Source organism: Drosophila biarmipes, chromosome 3R, assembly GCF_025231255.1.
Source record: "Drosophila biarmipes strain raj3 chromosome 3R, RU_DBia_V1.1, whole genome shotgun sequence".
Taxonomy (NCBI): domain Eukaryota; kingdom Metazoa; phylum Arthropoda; class Insecta; order Diptera; family Drosophilidae; genus Drosophila; species Drosophila biarmipes.
The window spans coordinates 22,750,882-22,771,359 of NC_066616.1; the positions used below are offsets into that span (position 1 = coordinate 22,750,882).

Here is a 20,478-nt window from a genome sequence, read left to right on the forward strand (position 1 = left end):
AGTATTGATTGAGTTTAAGGGGATTTTCTTATGATAAATACATTTAAAATTTCTTTATTAACTGTAATACTTGATATACACAATAAAAAAATTGTAAAATCAGAGTATCTATAACTATCAGCTCTAAAAGACTATTATTTCTAAGAGCTTCTATAGATCGATTGGAAAAAAACACTTTTGAATTATATTCTATAAAATAATACTTCATTACTATGTAATATATAGTGAAAATATTTTATTGGTATGTTCGTAAATATTTTTCTTAGGTCACACTTTATTTTTTTGGAGGAGTAGTTGCAAATAGATTAGGGATCTCAGTACCTGTGCTATATAAAACGGACTTTATTTAAAATAAAATATATTGCTTTATTATTTGATTACTAGATAATAAAGTGATAATCTATAATATATTTTAAGTCCAACTCTTCGCTTTTGAAGACGTGCTATGCACATAGATATTAGCTTTTGGTAAAACTGATTTCTTAAGATTTCTTTCAAACCTTATATATTTATTTCGATGAAGCAATAGGTTATTGCCTTATCAAGATTGTTAAAAAAAACCAAATAAAAAGAGTTTGAGTAGGGTAAATAAATGGTATAATAAAAATAATGCAGATCGGGCACGCAGCAGCCGGCGTCGCTGCTGCGGTCGCAGTTCTGCCGCCGTCGCCGCCGACTGCTCCGCCCGAGTTCAGCGGCGGAATCGGCGGGCGATTGGGATTCCGCCTCGCAATCGGGCGTTCAGTTCGGTTTGGCGAGTCGAGCGTGTCCGAAGCGCTCAGATACCGGCGCACGGAACAGAACGCATCGCAAAGATTCGAATCGAGGCGACGAATCGACGGGAAAACCTCTCAGAAGACGCGCGTTTTCCAAACTCGCTAGCACCCAGTTTTCGCCCAGTGCCTACGGCTTTTCGAGGTTTTTTCGCGTGCAAAATTATTTCGCACTGTATGCTCAGTGATATTGGCTTGCCAATAGCAGCTGTAGAAACAACAACAAATAGCAAGGCGATAAGATAAAAAGCGCATAATTAAAAGTAAATAATGAAGGCACACAATTGGATCTTGAGAAATGTGCAGCCAGCGCAAGAGAGAAAACAAGATATAAATAAACTTTTGACACAATGAAATAAAAAGTGAAATTGAAATGGAAAATTGTGGGCAATCAGCCGGTTGGAGATAAAAAAAAAGTGAAATGAAGTGCTTAACCCATGCTCACAATTAACCCATGCTACCCATGTCGTGTTAATCAATCGGTCGAGCAGCGCAGATACAATAACAATCACAAACACCTTCCGGCCTGACCACAATCCTCCGGCTTCTACACGGATTTGTTTTGCCAATATTTATGGAATTTGCATTCATTTATTTGTCATTCTCGATTTGTTTACTATTTCAGTTTACTGTGTAAACAAATAGTGTTGATTAATGCCACAAGCCACGGCTGCTCGGCAAAATTTAATCTGATTTATCCATGCCGAAGTGCACTATTTAATGAATGAGCGAACTTCCAGTAATTCAATCACATTTAATTGACACTTTTATGGCGGTTAAATAAAATAGAGTTCTACAAATTCTTTAAGTTTGTGCAAATGTTCCGAGATGTGCTCGGCCCCTTCTAAATATTTGTAATTGTCCCCCAAGCAAACAAAATACTTTGCCAGTAGCCAGATAATCCAGTCGCAGTGGCCAAACGTGTTTGCTGCTCGAAAACAAAAATTGGGGGTTCAACCTGCATGTTATATTTGGAATATTTGGTTTGCGTACTTTTCGGGTTTCGTTTTTCGGTTCGTTTAATTGCCGTGCCCCAGCAGTATTTATAGCTTGGACAGTATGTCGGGATATGGCATTTAAAAAGACAGTATTCCCCAACCGGAAAACCCCCTGACAAAGAACAACGCGGAGTGGAAAACTATTTAAACCATCGATGCGAGGTGGACACATCCTAAGGGAATGGCATCCGCTGGGGCAGGGAGATTGGTCCCCTCAATAAACCGGCAGTGCTGACAGACGTGTTGAACTTGAAAAACAATTTGTACAATTTTTACTGCAGTCGAATATTGTTTCTCTTGACAACTTGTCGGGGGTAGAGAAAAAATGCTTTATTTTTTGAGCTTGAAAAATATGTGAATATTATTTAAAGTATTTTGCCAGCTCTCTTTGGACAGTTAAAAAATGTAGCACATCCAAAATAATATTTTTAAAATCTTTTATGCTGTCGAAACATTAATATTTTATTTTCCTCTCTTAAAGTATGAAACATTACAATTAAATCGTATTATAATATACCTAATCTCCTCTAGTAAATACCTTAAAACCTTAAGAAACATAAAAAAAATAAGTTTGCTTTCTTTAAGAAACTGTAACTTTTAGGAATTAATAAACCAAACAAAAATTCCGATTAAAAGAATAGTTTTCTGATTAAACCAAGAATAGTTTCCGGACCCATAGATCTTATTTAAATGGACTAGAGTATCTCAACAGCCACCACTTTCAACTAATTTCCCGCTTTGTGTTATTGAATTTCTAAATGGAATATTCAGCATTGCTCGCACTTTGTTTTCATTTTCACAGTTTTGTTTTGGTTTTTTTCGTTTGTTCGATTTTCACAGCATAAAGTGTGCGATGGGCGAAAATAAACGTTCTCAGTAAATATTTGTAAAAAGTCCCCTTGTAAATGAACACTTCAGCTGGCGAGTGAGCAATGTGCAATTAAAACGCCTACGAAAAGTGGACTTAATTTATGCTCACCCAGTCACCTTATGCCGACACTCTGTCACCTGTCTCAAGTGTCCGGGGTGAATCAAAACATGTTAATGGCTAATTCAGTTGATTGATAATCACAGCTCTGTGATGTAAATGAGCACAATAATTGCCCGATGGATATCACTTCCATGAGATTTTCTTTTGACCTGAGCAAATCTCTTAAGAACAACATTTTCTAATAAGTAAATAAGGCTTTGTCCAATTCTTGGAAACAATACGGCAGCAATTACGCCTTCGATGACCTAACTCTGAGTATGACGCGTCGTTCAATTGTGTTTTCAGTTTTCTTCAAGTACAGCTAAAAATAAAAAACTACTCACAAAATATGCAGCTCATATATCTTGCCCCTCGAAAAAAATCAAAACAACAAAATCAGCTTGGCCAGCACAAAACCAAGCGAGAAGAGACCAAAACAAAAATATTAGCCGACAAATAAAGAGAGTAGTAATGACCGCAAAGAAGGCTATTAAGATTGGAAAAAATCGACTTGATAATACCCTAAAACTAAAGCCCTACTTCTCATTAACTTAAATTAATATAAGAGAAGTTAAACCGGTTTGAACTAACTTATGAATGAATCTTTTAACCCAGCCCGACGTACAGACCATAAATAACCATCGGAACTAATTTTTTAATTACCCAAATGATCGATTTGACGACAGCTAACGGTTCCAAACTGTCAGCTTGTACAAAATGGAAAGCAAATCAGCGTCGCTTTATTTGCATAGTTTCAGCTCCGAAAAGTAATTAAGCAACATGACCAAGTCGATGACAGCAGAAATGCCAGGGGATCCGGGGGATTACGGGGAATGCGGCGGGCGACTGGGGTTTACGCTCTAAAAATAGCCCCGACCAAACGACAGGTGACGTTTGACGCGCTGGCCAGTTGGCCAGTTGACCAGTTGACCAGTTTACCAGTTAAACAACTTATTAATAAAGCGTGAACTTCATTAGTCAGAGGCGAGAGAAGCAAATGCGAGAATTAGCATAAGCCGATGAACAGCTGGAGGAATGACTGATACCCATCGCCAGTTTGGGCCAACGAAATGGGCGAGTTGTAGATTAAAACCCCATAAATCATTGGCCTATTGAGCCACTGTGGGGGCCCAGGGGTCTAACGGCATCCCAAGACTGTTCTACACAGGGAAAAATGGGATGTCACACAAGATCTTGGCACCAAGTTGGTACTGCCAATTACCACAAGTTAATTTTTCAGTTTATCAAAGAACTAAAATAAATATTATAAACATTTGTTGGTATCAACTTAGAATTTTTTTAATAACCCTAACATTTAAATATTTGATATTTTCGATTGAATTAGATTTTTTTTACTAAGTCCAATCTATAAATATTAGATATTTTAATACAAATTTAATATTTGATCACCTTTTCTTTGCCTGTAGTGAGTGCTACCTGATTGAGCCCAAGACAGCGGGAGTTCGAGGGGTACGCTTGGTTAATCCATGGCACGTGTAGGCTCTTAAGACCCAAAAATACACAAATCCATAGCGTAAAAAATTGCAAACCCAATACAAAAATAATAAAATATCAATGAAAAACAAAGCCTTATATGTGAAGCAAAAAATCAAAATACATGGAATAAACACTCTCCGAAATCTCAGGGGAGAGCAGCAGCTCAAGCCTGCAATTGACCCATATTTCTTGTAATTTGTGGCATTTGACGAATTGTTTGCTGGCTGTCCATTCAAACTACCTTGAGATTTTAGATACCAGAGGTTTGTCAGGTCTCAATCAATATTAAAATGTTTGAAGGCATTTGAAAAAAAAAATTAATTATAGAAGAGTATAACTAACTTTACACCTAAGACTGTTATAAGAGAAAATATCCTAAGTCCGATTCCGCAGTCATAATAAAAAAAAAGAAAAACATATTCAACACCGCCTTTGGGCATCATTACGGAGCTTTACTATTTTTTTCGGATATTTCTTAAAGGCGAATGGCATTGTGTCCACTCTTTCTTCTTCTCATTGTATTTATTACCATTGTTCGTTTGTCTTAGACGCTTTTTTCGCCACATTTGAATGCCTTGGAGGGCTCTTTTTGTCTGGATCTATTTTTAGCCATCAAAATATATATCTTCGTGGCTTTAGACACATTCGAAAAAGAAGTTTAATGAACGGATAGCCGTGATGATAATCGGCGAATGGGAAAATTGGTCAAGAGTTAGCCGAACTTGAGCTGGGGAAACTACCAGGAACTGTCCCCAATAAAGCGATTGGGCCTTTATATGTCAAATCATTCTTCTGCCTTTTACGGCCAACAAAGCAATTGTTCACGTTCCTTAGTTACTTTCCTAATTGCCGTTAAATTTGCAACGAATTCCAAAACTGGGGGAACATATATGCTTAGCAACTTAGTAATATTCAAGCGAGAAAATAAGCCACTTGGAATACGTGTCAGCACAACAACGAAATATTAACCCGCACAGGTGAAGGTCAAGAGAATTTTAAATACCGCATTTCGGTTTATTTTTAGCCCTTTGTTTTTAAATGCGTTGTCAGCTTGAAGTGGGTTTACAAAAATTATTTCGTGTTTACGACTCTCAATCAATTATTTCGTGTATTTTGTACACGCAAAGTTCAAGCCAAAAAGGTGTCTGTCGGGTTTGTTTAAGCCGAATTATATATATTTTTTTTGAATCCTAATTAGCCAATTAGAAACTCCAATGGTTCCACTTTGTGTGAAATAATTTATGTGTCTGGATAGCAGGTGAATTATTTGTTTGATTCGCTTTGATTTTCTAGGCCTAAAATGTATTTGCATTTACGTATGAATGAAGACTTCATTCAGTTCAAAGCTGCTCTTCTAAAAATAAGCAAACGGTTTTGTTATTCCCTTTGTAAGATCAGTAAGTTTTTGAGAGTCTGTTTTGCTCGATTTTCTGTTCCCAACTTTATTGAAAATACTATTATTTAATGGAGAGTGTGTCCCGACTACGGCTAAATGTTAAATCCCACTCGATCCCTTTCGTCTTGGTTATTATGGCTCCGAGAACAATTTGCATGGCCACACAAGTGTTTTCGCTTCAAAAATTGCAATGTGGCTTGGCCTGCTGTTCACGGGTTGCATTTAAAAATATTCGAATAGTAAATATTGTTTTGGGCTCTCGACTTTCCATTCAATGGCCATCTGCGGCTGCTGTTCATACATATATATTTATATGTGCTCAAGCGTAAAGCATCTTTGAATGCTTCGATAAATTGGAGGGAGACAATCACAAAATAAATGCCAAAAATTTCCTGCTGTAAAAGTGCTCATTAAAATCGATTGCTAAGAACAGAAAAAAATAAAGTAAGAGGTGAAAACATGTGCAACGAACCAGTTTGCTAATGAAAACTCCGAGATGGATAATTAAATTCGAACAATCGTCGGTGATTAATAAAAATTGAGCCAAACAAAACAGTGCAATTAATAAACAAAAATTCCAATTTGCCGCAGATTTCGCAGCAAAATGAATTAAAGGAGAGCCGTGTGTTTAAAAAGGCTTGCATGTAAAGATAAAAAAACAAACGCATAAATAATGCGATCAAAATCAGTGACAAAGAGCAACGACGCCTGACAAACAAGAACGAGAATAAAATTAAAAAAATATATATATAACCGCCAAGGGGCTCTGCCTCACTCCGAGATGCCCCAAGCTGGCCAAGGACTGAGCCTGCTCCTGGTCCTGTGCCTGCTGCAGGGCCTCCTACTGCCCAGCACAGCCTGGTTCTACGATGCCGAGTCCGTGGGCGGAGTGGTGGGCTCCGACGACCGGGGAGGCTCCGATGAGCACAGCTTCAAGACGCCGGAGACGAAGAACTCCCACAAGTCGCAGAGCACCGAGCTGGTTCAGCACTTTCCCAGCTTCCCGATGATCGACCACGGACGTCTGGCCGCCAGGAGGCAGCTGGTCTTTGTGGCCCTGCTGCCATCCGTGGAGTCGGACAACAAGAACGACTGCATCATGCCCAAGGTGCTGCCTGTGCTGGAGCTGGGCATCCGGCATGTCCAGCGGATGGGCTTCGTGGGTGGCACCCACTTCGATATACAGCTCATCTCCCGGGACACCTTCTGCTCCTCGAAGTACGGACCCATTGGCTTCTTCGAGATCTACACCCAGTGGCCGGAGGTGAATGCCGTCTTTGGCCTGCCCTGCGAGTATGTCTTGGCCCCCATCTCGAGGTACGCGGATGTCTGGCAAGTGCCCGTGCTCACCACCGGCGGCAATGCCAAGGAGTTCAACAAGAAATCCGAGAGCTACTCTACGTTGACCCGGCTCAAAGGCGCCCAGGTGAACAATCTGGGCAACGTGGTGCGTGCCATCCTCAACAGCTTCAATTGGACGAGAACTGCTCTCATATACCAGAACGAGAACGCCAAGGTCAAGGGCAATTCGGTGTGCTTCCTCTGCCTGGCCGCCATCCACGACACCATCGAGGAGCACTCCGTCTACCAGCTGGGCTTCGACACCTCCACCTGGACCAAGGCGGACATCACGCGGATGCTCAAGAATGTGGCCATGCAGACGAGAAGTAAGTGGGGGAAAATGTATTATAGACTTGACTGCAAGTGATGACCTTTTTGGTGTAACCTGGTCAAAAATTGTCTTTGTTTACAATAACAATTTTAAGATGTCAGTTAATTGGAAATTTCTTTACAAGATCAATAAGGTATTACTCTCTGTTTTTGGCCATTACTTTTTTGTTTCACCTAAAATATTTTTTTTTTTTGGCTGAAAGTTGCAATCTTAGTTTTCTGGCGCAAGAGCGATAGTTTCTTAGACCTTTTTTGGTGTAACTTGGTCAAAAGTGGTCCGAAACCTTAAAGTCGCACTGTTCTGAATAACTAAAAAGTAAGATAATAATATGCTGTCATTGTCTGGCTGATTCTTAGAACTTAAAATTTTTTCAAATTTTGACTTTTTCTACAAGGGGTAGCATCGTCTATTTTTGCGAAAATGGGTCAAAAAATAATTTTTGTAGGTGTGAATGCCATTTGATTGTAAATTTTGTTACGAGTTCAACAAGGTATGACATTTCATTTTTGGACTATTACTTTTCTTGTTTTGCCCAAAATACTGATATTTTCGGGTGAAAAATTGCAATTTTTATTATTTGTCGACAAAGCGATACTTTTTTTTGGCCTTTTCTGTTGTAACTTGGTCAAAAATGATCCTAAACCCAAAAGGCAAACTCTTTTGAACAGCTAATAAGCTAGATAAGTAAACGCAGTCATTGTCTGGCTGATTCTTAGAACTTAAAATTTTTTCAAATTTTGACTTTTTCTACAAGGGGTAGCATCGTCTATTTTTTCGAAAATTGGTCAAAAAATAATTTTTGTAGGTGTGAATGCCATTTGATTGTAAATTTTGTTACGAGTTCAACAAGGTATGACATTTCATTTTTGGAACATTACTTTTCTTGTTTCGCCCAAAATACTGATTTTCTTGGGTGGAAATTAAGTTTTTCCATTTTGGACGAAAAAATGATTTTTTTTTACGTTTTTTGGTTTAACTTGGCCAAGAATGGTCCGAATGGTTATCTTAAATCTACAAATGTTCGATATTTCCAGGTTCATTTTTTTATAAACAAATTATAATTAATAAATTTCTAATTTATATGGAGACTCAAATCAACCTTATTTGCCAATTATATCTGTAATAAAGATCCGACAGGAACCTTGACGGCTGCGTTTGCCATCTGATGCAACTGCAATTTCACTTGCCAATGCATTTTAGAATGCACATCCACCCTGAACTGTGCAACCCCGTTGCGTTCAACATTGAAAACGAAATCGATCTAATTATATTTGGCAAATGCGACACAGACAAGTTCAAGAAACCAAAGCGATAGGAAATAGACGGCCATTTCATTTTCGAACAGCTAGTGAATAAATAAGTTCGATTTTATTTATAGACAGTCTGTGCTCGCTTTGCGTACCAAGGGGCGTATGGGAAATATTTGCAGGCAGCTATTTGCAAGGTGAAATGCAACATTTTGACGAATCGAATGTTGTCAGGGAATCAATGCTGTTAATTAACCCATCTCCGTTGGCAAGCCATGCAGTTATGAAGCCGTCAACTGTTCAGCTGGCCAAATGACAGGCAGCAAAATGTATTTGCCGCATATCACGCATACGCAGCGTATGGTAGCCATGCCACCTGCCCATCCGATCGAACGCTATTGTTTAATTACAGCTCATTTAATTTCGTTTATTGGCAATTAATACAGTAACAATTACAGTCGCTATGCATATTTTGTGCGGCAGTCGCGCCAATGCGATTCACACTTCTATGCTAATTGAATTTTAATGGGATAACGATGCGAACCAAAAAGAACATGGGGCATTTACTAGAAATCGACTAGGGAATACGCTGGATAAAGTGACTAATCAAATGGCATTTTAACTATTATGAATAGGCATGAAAATTAGTTTTTTGTTTGAATGAAAAAACTAATTATCACAGGCATACAAAGACAAGCAAATAAATCATGAGTTTTTTTGCCTGCAATAAATTATGGCAAATTTAATATCTTTTTAAATAACACATATTGATAATAATGATAATTGCGCCTGGAATTTCTAATGAAACGCAGTCTGCGAAATATTATTTTTGGCTTGCCGACAAAGAAAGTAGAATTTTTATTGACACAACTTCTAACAATAGCACTGAGTTCAAGGGCATCGTACTTTCTCTTTGAAGTGCCCAAAAGTGCGCACACATTTTCGAAATAAATCTTTACGTGATTTGTATTTTAAATAAGCAAATGATTTATTGTCAATCGAATTCCTCAAAGCAGAACTGAATTTACAGCTCAGGAAATTAATGCTAAGTATTTTCCTTCTTAATATAAGCTTTTGAGCTTATAAAATGATTGCATTGGTAATTTGATATCTTGCTGAAGGCTTTGTTTACTCCAATCGCCTTTTTATTGCTTTAACAAATTTATATTGATTTATTGTTTATTTTAACACAACGTAAAAACAGGCACAGAATCTTAAATGGCACTTTTGCAGAATGACATCGAAAATTAAATTTAAGTATTTTCGTTCTTAATATAAGCTTTTTAATTTATAAATTTATTGTATTGGTAATCTGATATCTTCCTGAAGTCGTTTACTCAGATCGCCTTTTTATTGCATTGACAAATTTATTTTGCCACACCAATTGATTTATTATTTATTTCAACACAATATCTTATACTGCAATTATGCTGAATGACACCGAGAGTTGAATCACAGCCGTATATTTAATTGCAATAAAAATCATAAAAATGACTCAAGTGACAGCTCGGAAGTCAACAACAGCCAAAGTGCAATATGCAATATTTAAGCGCAGGAGACGAGTGAAGAAAACAAAAATTGTATAATTAAATCAAGTCAATTGCACGTTTTCGCTCTGAACTTGAAATTGTCTGGTCCATTTGCCTCCTATTCATTTTCTGAGTAATTAAATTTAAGCGAGAAAAGGCAAAGCAAAATATGACGTAGGAATTTGTGGACAGAGGCAGATCAAAATTGCAGTTGATTGTCTTATGTGCACAACAGCCAGATATCGGGCTATCAATAAAAGCAAGGGCTCCACAATTAATGTAGTATTTGTGTGCAGCATTTGTTTGCCGCACTTGTTTGCAGCATATTTGACAAGCAAATACGCCGGCTTATTTGCATATCATGCTGCCTGCACCACACGTCGTATGCGCAATTACATTTGTCAGCTTATGCTGGCTTATGGAATGCAACATGAGCGTTTTTGGTTATAGGCAGCTCTGACACGCAATTTGTAATTGATAAAATTAACATGAACTTCGGGGGGAAATCAAATTCCAGATTTGTGTTAATATATAATGGCATACACATATATACAAATACATTTATGAATGTAAGTATAGTTGAGGAGTTATATTAAAAATTATGCAATTGTACCATAATTTCCAATAACTTTTTTATTATAATAAAAATATTTACAAGATAAAGAGACTACATTTATTATTGATAAAGTTAACTTTAGAATTTAGAAAGAATTAAATTGTAGCTGCTGGTTGCGTAAAAATTATGCCTTTAAGACCAAAAATATATTTGTGTTGCAATGTTATGGATTATAAAGAAATCCACAAGATTTTTATCAAATATTTATCAAAATAATTCAACTAGTTTTTACAATAGTACTCAAAATAAAAAAGATTTTTAATAAATATTTAAGAGAAATATTTTATAAAGATGTGTCATTAATCTGTACGATATATTTGCTATTAATGACACATCTAAACGAAATATTTTATACACAATACCTCTAAATACGATCTCTGCGGCCATTCTTTTCTGCTCTGCAACATATCGAAAACTCTTTCGAGTACTGTCAAACACATATCATCTTGAAACTGAAGCACCATTAAGATCTTTGGGTTTTTATTTAAGAAACAATGTGCTTTTGGTGTGCTTCCCTTTCGGAATCGAATTACGTTTTGCACCCGCTGACGTTAAGGAAACTGACAAGTTTACGAGTTCCATTTTGGGCGGGAGAAGCTCGACAACTTTTTAATAAATTGATACATTTTTAATGACAAGAAAGAAGACGAAAATACCACGTTTTTTAACTCGCTTCAGACGGTTTTTTAACTTTTTCCCCTCTCTTGATTTTTTTTGCAGTTGTCATAATGTGCGCCGATCCGCAGTCGATACGTCAAATTATGCTGACAGCCGAGGAGCTGAATATGATCGATAGCGGCGAATATGTTTTCATCAATATTGAATTATTTTCGCGGTGAGTATCTCAACAGCAAACAAATGTATGAATTACTTAACAAAGTCAGAAACACACACGCGTACACTTCCGCGGACAAGAGATAATCATTTATGGCAATTGCCAAACAATTTGCTGCCTTTCACTTTGATCAAATAAAAATGGGGAAAAAATCCACGCGCACTCTCGAAAAAGGAAAAAAAATACAATAATATTCTTTACAAACTGCGCATGAGCAGCATTAGTCAAGGTTGTTAGTGCTATGAAATGTACCAGGCGAGCGAGCTTTATTAATAGCTTCTGCATTTGCCACACAAGAGCCTAACTATTTTTAAATTGAGGAAATTCCACATTTCGGCACATGGCTCGATCGATTAGAGCCAGTCAACCTCAGTGCTTCGTACTCTAAAACCGAACAATGGACGACCAGCACTCAGGCACTCAGATTCGGATTCAGATACAGATACAGTCTTCGACTCCGAGCCGTGTTTATTATGGTGATTATCCAGCAGCATTAGTGCTGAGTAATGCCCGGCTTCTTTGTTCGAAAACCTCCAACTTCCAGGCTTTTTAAGCCAGCTCTTTGTTTGAACCGCTCTAAGAAGTCAGTTCCATCGCAGGGAAAATGTAGAAAAAAACTCAAGAAGATCGTGTAACCTGTGATATTCCAAAGAGTCTTATTGCAATCGACTTGCATTTGCATGTGCATTAAATGCACTCTAATCGCCCGACCTTCATGACACTGGCTATCAATGGAAAAATGCTGCGTACGTATACTAATATATATAATCTATATACTAGTGCCACAAAGCGTGTGTGAATGCCGGTATATGCACTGGATTAGCTAATCAATTTCCTGCTTGCAAAAGCTATAAGTAAACAGACTGGAAGATAATTAACCTATTATTAGAATCCCTTTGATATTCTGGGGATGATTTGTGACTGTCGTTTATCACTGTGGGTGTAATTAGTATTTCAATTTGTTTTGATTATGGTTTGTACTATGATATCACCCATTATCATAAATCTAGCAAATAATTTGAAAGTTCTACCCCGCCTTACTTGCATATTGCATATTGCCCATTCCCCCTTTTATCTTGGATTTCTTGCAACTCTTCATCTCTAGCCCATAACTAAAGTGTAAGCCATAATCAATAGTTTTAAGTAACATTGAGGCGAGTGGGACACATGTGCACCCCAGATGATAACAGGGCAAATGCCGTCGGGGAGGAGGGGCTGATGAATTCCGAATGCATTTACATAGAATCAAACTCAAAAGTGCCAGCGAGTGCAGCGCACACTTTACACTTCTATTTATAAACAGTTTATGACGCATATCAATAGCTGGTAATAAACTTAAACCAAAAGCGGCACAAAGGCGAATCAAAACGAGGTTGATAAGAAATAAGCTAACATTTAAAAACGGAAATCAGAAATGATTATAATAAAAGGCTGAATTATATACGTGTTTTATAAATATCTTATCTTAAATATTTTAGATTACAAAAAGTCTACATATCAAACTATATATATATATTCTATTTTCTTCTTGAATGAATTTCCTAAACCTCATTTCCTTTGGAAATTTATGAAACTACAAAATTTCTTAATAAGATAAACCAAAAACATTGGATACTGATTACATGTACCTAGCCCTATGTTAACCCCTTGTTAAATTTGCATATTGCTCCATGGATTCTGATTAAAATCCTTATTGTTTTCGTTCCGAAGGGTTCAATACCTGACGTCGCAGCCCTGGTACGATAAGAACGACACGGATTTGAATAATGAGCGGGCCCAGAAGGCCTACACCGCCATGCTGACCGTAACACCCAAACAGCCGAACGACAACGAGTACACCAGGGTCTCCAATGAGGTGAGTGGTGGTCAGGGGATTGGGCCAAGGAGCAGGACGAGCTGGTAGCTCCCTTTTTTAAATTTGCATGGAAATGGATGTGGAAGCCAATTTGAAAATTTTTGCAGATTTCTTTTGTTTTTCTCCCTTTTTTGCGCCTTTTTCGGCCAGCCTCATGCATACTCAATTCCAGTGCACGTTCCCTCTCAACCGCAGCCCACTTTGCATGGCAAGGGGATGGGGATGGGGTCCCGGGGTATTGTAAACATTTTTCTGTTGATACATGGTAAATTTGCAACAAACAAAGCCGACAACACCTGAGAGCATTTGGCCGGCCAGCTTCAGGCCGAAGAGCCCTGGAAAAGCCGGAACAGCCACCTGAAAACCGAATGCATTTGCTGTTGCAGTTGCTGATAAGCAGCCAGGGGAAATGGGGATGCAATCTATGGGGGTGTGCAGGTGGCCAGCTCCAAAGAGGCTTCTTTCGACTGCCGTCCGTCTGGCTAATGACACTCGGCTCTCCACGTATCTGTTGGATACTTAGTCTGTGAGGAGGGGGATAGGAAAATGAAGACGACATGTTGATGATGGTTCTCTGTTTGGCAGCGTATTAGTCTCATAAACACAATGTTCTTCCATATTTTAGATACAAATATGAGATATCTTTCAAAAGGAAAGTTACAATAAAATTTTCAAATCTAGCTTCAAACTTAAAAAAAATAATCTTTATATTATTAATTTCAAATCTAATAATTTTAAGGATTGACCTTGCTCCCAAAAGTCTTCCTTACTCACCTAATCCTGAATTATTTAAGTGTATTCAACTACCAATAGCTGCTGGAAGCCAGGTGCCCCACTGGCTTACAATCTGTCCACTCCTTCCACCGGCAGCCTTTAAGAAATTCAGCTTAAATTGTCGGCCTTCTTGGCCACAAACTTACGCCCAATGGACATTTGCAACCGCAGCTCCGGCTGCAAATCCCGGCATCGCCGCTTGTCAAAGGAGAATGGCCAGAGAAATCCGCCCGTGGCACATCGGAGTGCGCCGTGCAATAATTTCCAAATGGATTGTGACAAAACGTCCTAGACCAGGAACCACCGTCGCAGTCGTCGTCGTCGTCTTCCTTCCTTTCTCCATTCCAAGCGAGCGAACGCGTAATTGAATTTTCACGGGGGCCAAAGCAATTAAAGAGGAAAGGCGCCGGGAAAGCGGACAGGAATTGATGTCCCTGGGTAAAGTGTAGAGCGGGGATTAGGCAAGGGGTTGGGGAGCAGAGAAGGAGTTAACTGCCAGCTGAAGGGAGATTAATGTGTTGCGATTTGCCCGTTGCCATTTACAGATCAAAGCCATCGCCGCGGAGAAATACAATTACACGTTCAGCGACAACGAGCCGATTTCGGCATTCGTCACTTCCTTTTTCGATGGAGTCCTCCTGTACGCCAACGCCCTCAACGAGAGCATCCGGGAGGATCCCACGATGCTGACGCGCCCCATCAACGGCACCGACATGGTCAGGCGCATGTGGAACCGCAGCTTCACCGGCATCACTGGCAACGTGACCATCGATGCGAATGGTGACCGGCTGTCCGCCTACTCGCTGCTGGACATGAATCCCGCCACCGGAAGGTTCGAGATCGTGGCCCACTTCCTGCACAACCGCCTGGAGTTCGAGGCCAACAAGGAGATCCACTGGGCGGGCGAACGCGAGGAGGCGCCTCCAGATCGACCCACTTGCGGCTACGATGGGGCTCTTTGCCCTGATAATTGTGAGTATTTAAAGTATATTTAATAAAAATAATTGTTCTATTGATATGAAATTTGGTATGTGGACCAAAATAAGTATCTTGCCAGGATGGGCTTAATTTAAGAAAAATAAAATTCACCAATATTATTAAAATTTTCTTCCATTACCCCCTCCCTTAGCTCTACCCGGCTATGCCATCCTGTCGATTGTGCTGGGCACCATGGTCATCGTAATGGCCGTGTGCTTCTTCTTCGGCTATCGCCACTACATCGCCGAGGCGGAGATCAACTCGATGAGCTGGAAGGTGTCGCTGGAGGATGTGATGTTTCGAGATGCGGCAGAGCGTGGACTACGAGGTTCCTTCCATTCGCTGGTGAAACAAAGCTCGCAACTGACTCTGATGTCCGAGGACATGGTGTCCATCAATGGGGACCGCCAGATCTTCATACCCGTGGGCATGTTCCGCAAGAGCAAGGTGGCCATCAAGCCGGTGGAGGTGGACAATGTGCAGGCCGTTCTAACGCGCAGCTTGATGCTGGAGCTGAAGCGGATGAAGGACCTGCAGCACGACCACTTGGTCAAGTTCTATGGCGCTTGCCTGGACACGCGACGCAGCTTCCTGCTCACCGAGTACTGCCCCAAGGGTTCGTTGCAGGACATCCTCGAGAACGAGCAGTTCCAGCTGGACTGGATGTTCCGCCTGTCCCTCATGCACGACATCGTGCGCGGCATGCAGTTCCTCCACAGCTCCGACATCCGCTCCCACGGCAATCTAAAGTCCTCCAACTGCGTGGTGGACTCCCGGTTCGTGCTCAAGATCACCGACTTTGGGCTGCACACCCTGCGGCGGACGAGATTCGACCTGGAAAGCGACGGGGGCAACTGCAACAGCCACGCCTACTGGAGCAGTAAGTAGACAATGCTTGCTATCGAGTTTAGTGCACTCAAAAAAATACTATTAAATTAAATTAAAATCCGAGTTATTCTTACAGAACTACTGAACATAATAATAAACAATTTAAAAAGTAAAACTTGAAAAATAATTTATTTTACTGAAATAAACATTTTTGAACTCTTAACATATTTATTTTCTCTAAGATTTACCTTCCTTACAAAAATAAATATATTTCTAGGTACTTAAACCTTTTTCAAAATCCTAAAAACAAGATATACCAATTTTAAACTAGATTTTTTTAACACATACTATTTACAATTATCATGATGATCATATCATATTTATTTCCCTACAGAGCTCTTGTGGACCGCCCCCGAATTGCTGAGAGTGGAGCAGAACAGAGCGCCAGAGGGAACCCAGAAGGGTGACGTCTACGCCTTCGGAATCATTGTGCACGAGATAACCACTCGACAAGGACCCTTTTACCTGGGCAGGTGTGCGTACGAGAAGTCGCCGCAAGGTATGCTATGCAAGTGTTTCCCATCCTCGGACCCCCAATCCTCTCATCCCCCGAATGCCCATGTCCATGTCCTTTCGCCTGGCCGTTTTCGTGTTGCGGCCGATTTTATCTGTGCGGAATTTTAATGCCAGATTTTTGCACATGTTGCGGTTATTCGGTCCGTCAGTTGGCCACTCGGTTGGCGGTGATGGTAGTGGGGATTGTGGTTGTGCGCCAGGGTGGAGGCCCAAATTAGCAATGCAAGTGGAATCCATCACTTAGCTTGTGTGCAATTTTAGGCATTTTCCTCAAAATCGCATAACAGTTGTGTAAAACATTTTAAGTAAGTAAGTATTTAAGTAATAGCTTTCGGTTTGCCAATCGATTTAATTTAACTTTCGGTATCTAAGGTCATTCCCCTATAGAAAGAAAATCCCTTTTTGCTGTTCTAAACCACCATTTAAAGTTGCTGCACTCGGTGCCTTTTTGAACTAAGGGCCAACTTCGAGATTCGCGCCGATTTCAATTGGCGCCCAAAACTTGGTCTCCGAGTTGGCACTTGACGAATTCATCAAATTAGGCCGTGACTGGGCTAAGGGAATCGAATCAGAGTCCTCCTCTTTTGGCAGCCACTCGTCGGCCGCAGAATGCAACTTTGGCAACTGGCAACCGGCACTTGTCGGGGAGAGTTGTGTCTGCAGACGAATTTAATTGCGGTCCCGGCGCTCGGGAAAGCGAAATCAAAGTGCAGGCTGGTCGAAAAAGTTGGATGGTGCCCCTGGTCGGGGTGGCCCAAAAGGCAAATCACGAACTCATCTCATCTCTGCTTGCGGTGGGGCACGTCCTGGCAGCTGGTATCGTGGGCGAGGTCCCAGCCACAGCTGAAGGGCAGCAGGGCCCAGCAGCCCGGTAGCTTCCTCCTGTTCCTGCTCCTGCCCCTCTCCTTGCCCTCCTTGCCCATTTTGCCGGGTACCTTGCATTCCTTGTCCTTTTTACCACCAGGTGTGGTACCTGCCTGGACTTTCGTGGTCTCCTGCCAGGCCTGATAGTATTGCATCTGCTGAGCCTCCAGCTTGCGCAGCCACTCGATGCGTGATCTTCCCCAGCCTCGGTGGGCAATGGAGGAGGACGGCGTCTTCTCCCTGCACCCGAACACTACTTCGATATCGGTGGGCTCCGACTGCTGGCCGTCCATGCCACCGCACAGCCTCCTCCTGGGAGAGTTCTTCTTCTTCGGCCCATTGGTCACGTTCCACAGTAGATCCGCGAGTTGTTTCTTGGTGAGCTCCCTGCGACGGCAGAGGAGTTGCATGAGCAACTCATGCTGGTTGCAGGGCCTCATCTCCTGGGCTTTCGGAGGCTTGGCCTGCACGAAAAGGCTGACCAGTTCCAGGTATTCCCTGCCGGTGCACATTCCGCAGCAGTGTTTGAGTGTCCAGTGTGCAGAATTCACCAAGCCAATAGGTCCGGTCCGGTGTTGACATAAAACTACACTTAACACGAATAATTTACATAACCAAATTGTAACAAATGAATTCCAGAATCGAAGTCTAATTCAGGGATTACTTTTTCGCACAGAAATCATCGAACTGGTCAAGGGTTACAGCCCGCAGAGAATGCAGAGGCCTTTTAGGCCGGAACTGGAACCCAATGGCGACACCAAGGCGGACATCAACGGTATCATTCGTCGCTGCTGGGCCGAGGATCCTGCCGAGCGTCCGGACTTCAATACCCTCAAGTCTATGATAAGAAGGTTTAATAAGTAAGGAACACTGAATATAATTTCCATTCTCCTCTAACATGCTTGTGCTTCCAGGGACAACGAGACGGGCAACATTGTGGACAATCTCCTAAAGCGCATGGAGCTGTACGCCAACAATCTGGAGGAGCTGGTGGAGGAGCGCACCCAGGACTACCACGAGGAGAAGAAGAAGTGCGAGAAGCTGCTCTACCAACTGCTCCCGCAGAGCGTGGCCGCCCAGCTCATTAGCGGACAGCCCGTGGTGGCGGAGACCTTTGACCAGGTCACCATCTATTTTAGTGACATCGTGGGCTTCACAGCCATCTCGGCGGAGAGCACGCCCATGCAGGTGGTGCAGTTCCTCAACGATCTGTACACCTGCTTCGATTCCATTGTGGAGAACTTCGATGTCTATAAGGTGGAGACGATTGGAGATGCTTACATGGTTGTGTCCGGTCTGCCCATTCGAAATGGGAATCAGCATGCCCGCGAGATAGCCCGTTTGGCCCTGGCCCTCTTGGAGGCGGTGCACAATTTCCGGATCCACCATCGACCGGAGGATCGACTGAAGCTAAGGATTGGCCTGCACACCGGAGCCTGTGTAGCCGGAGTGGTGGGTCTTAAGATGCCGCGCTACTGCCTGTTTGGCGACACTGTGAACACAGCCTCTCGGATGGAGTCCAATGGCGAGGCCCTGAAGATCCACATCAGTGAGACAACCAAGGCGGCGCTGGATGAGTTCGGCACCTTTGTGACCACCCGGCGAGGCTTCGTGCCCATGAAGGGCAAGGGTGAGATGCTCACCTACTGGCTGGAGGGCGAGGTGCCCCGCCCCAACTCCCTTATCTCGCCCAGCAAGCTGATGCTTACGCGCCGCTCCTCGCTGAAGCAGCCACAGCGCAGCCAGTCGCATCACCTGCACAAACAGTACTCCGAACTGGTGGTGGCCTCACCTCCACCGCCGCCTGCAATCGCCCTGCCACCGCCACCGCCGCCGTCCAAGGATTCACCCAATCTCCGCGTGAAACGCAAGATCAGCTCCAGCTCGCCCAAGCTGAATGGCGGCGGCTTCGACTACCACAAGACTGAGAACCTCTATCTGGATGCGGCGGCTGCCCAGCGGACCTGCGACATCTACAGCAGCCGGAGCCTGCGCGACATTGAGGAGACCTCCGACAGCTGGGAACTGGCCCACTTCCGGCTGCCGCTGAGCGGAGCACTGAAGAGCCACCATCACCTCAACAACAACAATAGCCACGGCTATGTGCACTCGAATTCCAGCTCCAATCTGAGCGGCATCCTGCAGCCACCGCCACTGGGTGGTGGTGGCGGCCAACGGAGCCGGCTGAAGCCCTCGCCCACGATCTCAACGCTGCTGACGAGCGCACGGAGTGAGGCGAATGCCTCTCCCGGCGCCGAAACCGGCAGCATGGGCAGTGGCCAGCTGAGGATCAAGTTTGCCGAAGGGGACGAGACTCCCCTGCTCCAGTCCACCAACACACCAGCGCCACCACCTGTGGCTCCCTCTCCGATTCCACCGATGGTGACCGCCAGTCCGCAGCGGAGCAGCAGTGGCCCCAACATTCCGGCTGAGAGCAACCACTACGGTTTCCTGGTGAAGAGCTACAAGCAGCAGTGCCCACCGGTGGCGGGCAGTGCCGTCACCCAGCCGCTGCTGGCCAAGATCAACTCATAGCTGTATGCGGGGGAGTCGGCTCCCTCTCCGCTGTAATCATATGCATATTAGATGTACTTGTTTGTGATAATAAGTTAAACCCAAGTTGAACAAGTTAGTGGTTAGTCGACAGTCGACCGAATCAAATTCGAAATTCGTACGGGAACTCTTCTAAAATGTTTCGTAGTTTTTAATCGCCTCGACCTTTCCCTTTCCCCTTATCATAAGTAGCGAATTTTACATGTTAAAAAAACCTCAAAAACAAAAAACACTCGATGTAAATAGCAATTTACTACCAACCAATTTGTTCCTTGTACTTTGAATATATTCATTCTCTCCAAACTCAGACAATTAGTTTAGAGTAGATATTACCTAGCGATAAGCGTAGACCATTTGTGAAAATTTCTTGTACGTAAAGTATTAGACGAACATGAATATTTATTTTGAAAATTGACGAATAAAGAAATCTATATGAATTAAATATATTCCAATGAAATTAAAAAAAAAAACGTTGTTTTTAAAGGGCTCATATGGCAAATGGGTTTTTTTAATGTAA

The 20,478-nt window shown here is 42.1% G+C and overlaps 2 protein-coding genes across 6 annotated transcripts in view; one reads left to right on the forward strand and one right to left on the reverse strand.

Annotated features, from left to right (window-relative positions):
- LOC108026308 (atrial natriuretic peptide receptor 1) overlaps nucleotides 1–20,403 on the forward strand; it is a 35,669-nt gene extending 15,266 nt beyond the window's left edge. Inside the window, exons 1-9 of one of the 5 annotated variants that reach the window (XM_017097193.3) lie at nucleotides 761–1,036; nucleotides 6,226–7,301; nucleotides 11,419–11,533; nucleotides 13,244–13,388; nucleotides 14,708–15,134; nucleotides 15,292–16,020; nucleotides 16,363–16,527; nucleotides 18,085–18,268; nucleotides 18,323–20,403. In XM_017097193.3, coding sequence (XP_016952682.1) covers nucleotides 6,416–7,301; nucleotides 11,419–11,533; nucleotides 13,244–13,388; nucleotides 14,708–15,134; nucleotides 15,292–16,020; nucleotides 16,363–16,527; nucleotides 18,085–18,268; nucleotides 18,323–19,943 — 4,272 coding nt within the window. In that variant the 5' untranslated portion in view covers nucleotides 761–1,036; nucleotides 6,226–6,415 and the 3' untranslated portion in view covers nucleotides 19,944–20,403. Of the gene's footprint in view, nucleotides 1–760; nucleotides 1,037–5,935; nucleotides 7,302–11,418; nucleotides 11,534–13,243; nucleotides 13,389–14,707; nucleotides 15,135–15,291; nucleotides 16,021–16,362; nucleotides 16,528–18,084; nucleotides 18,269–18,322 lie in introns of those variants that run through there. The other 4 variants (XM_017097194.3, XM_017097195.3, XM_050888632.1 and 1 more) reach the window with 4 other exon arrangements.
- On the reverse strand, nucleotides 16,874–18,071 carry LOC108026310 (uncharacterized). Its single transcript, XM_017097197.3, has one exon. The coding sequence runs from the start codon at nucleotides 17,918–17,920 to the stop codon at nucleotides 17,324–17,326; it is 597 nt and encodes a 198-aa protein (XP_016952686.1). The 5' UTR covers nucleotides 17,921–18,071; the 3' UTR covers nucleotides 16,874–17,323.
- Nucleotides 20,404–20,478: the final 75 nt, after the last annotated feature.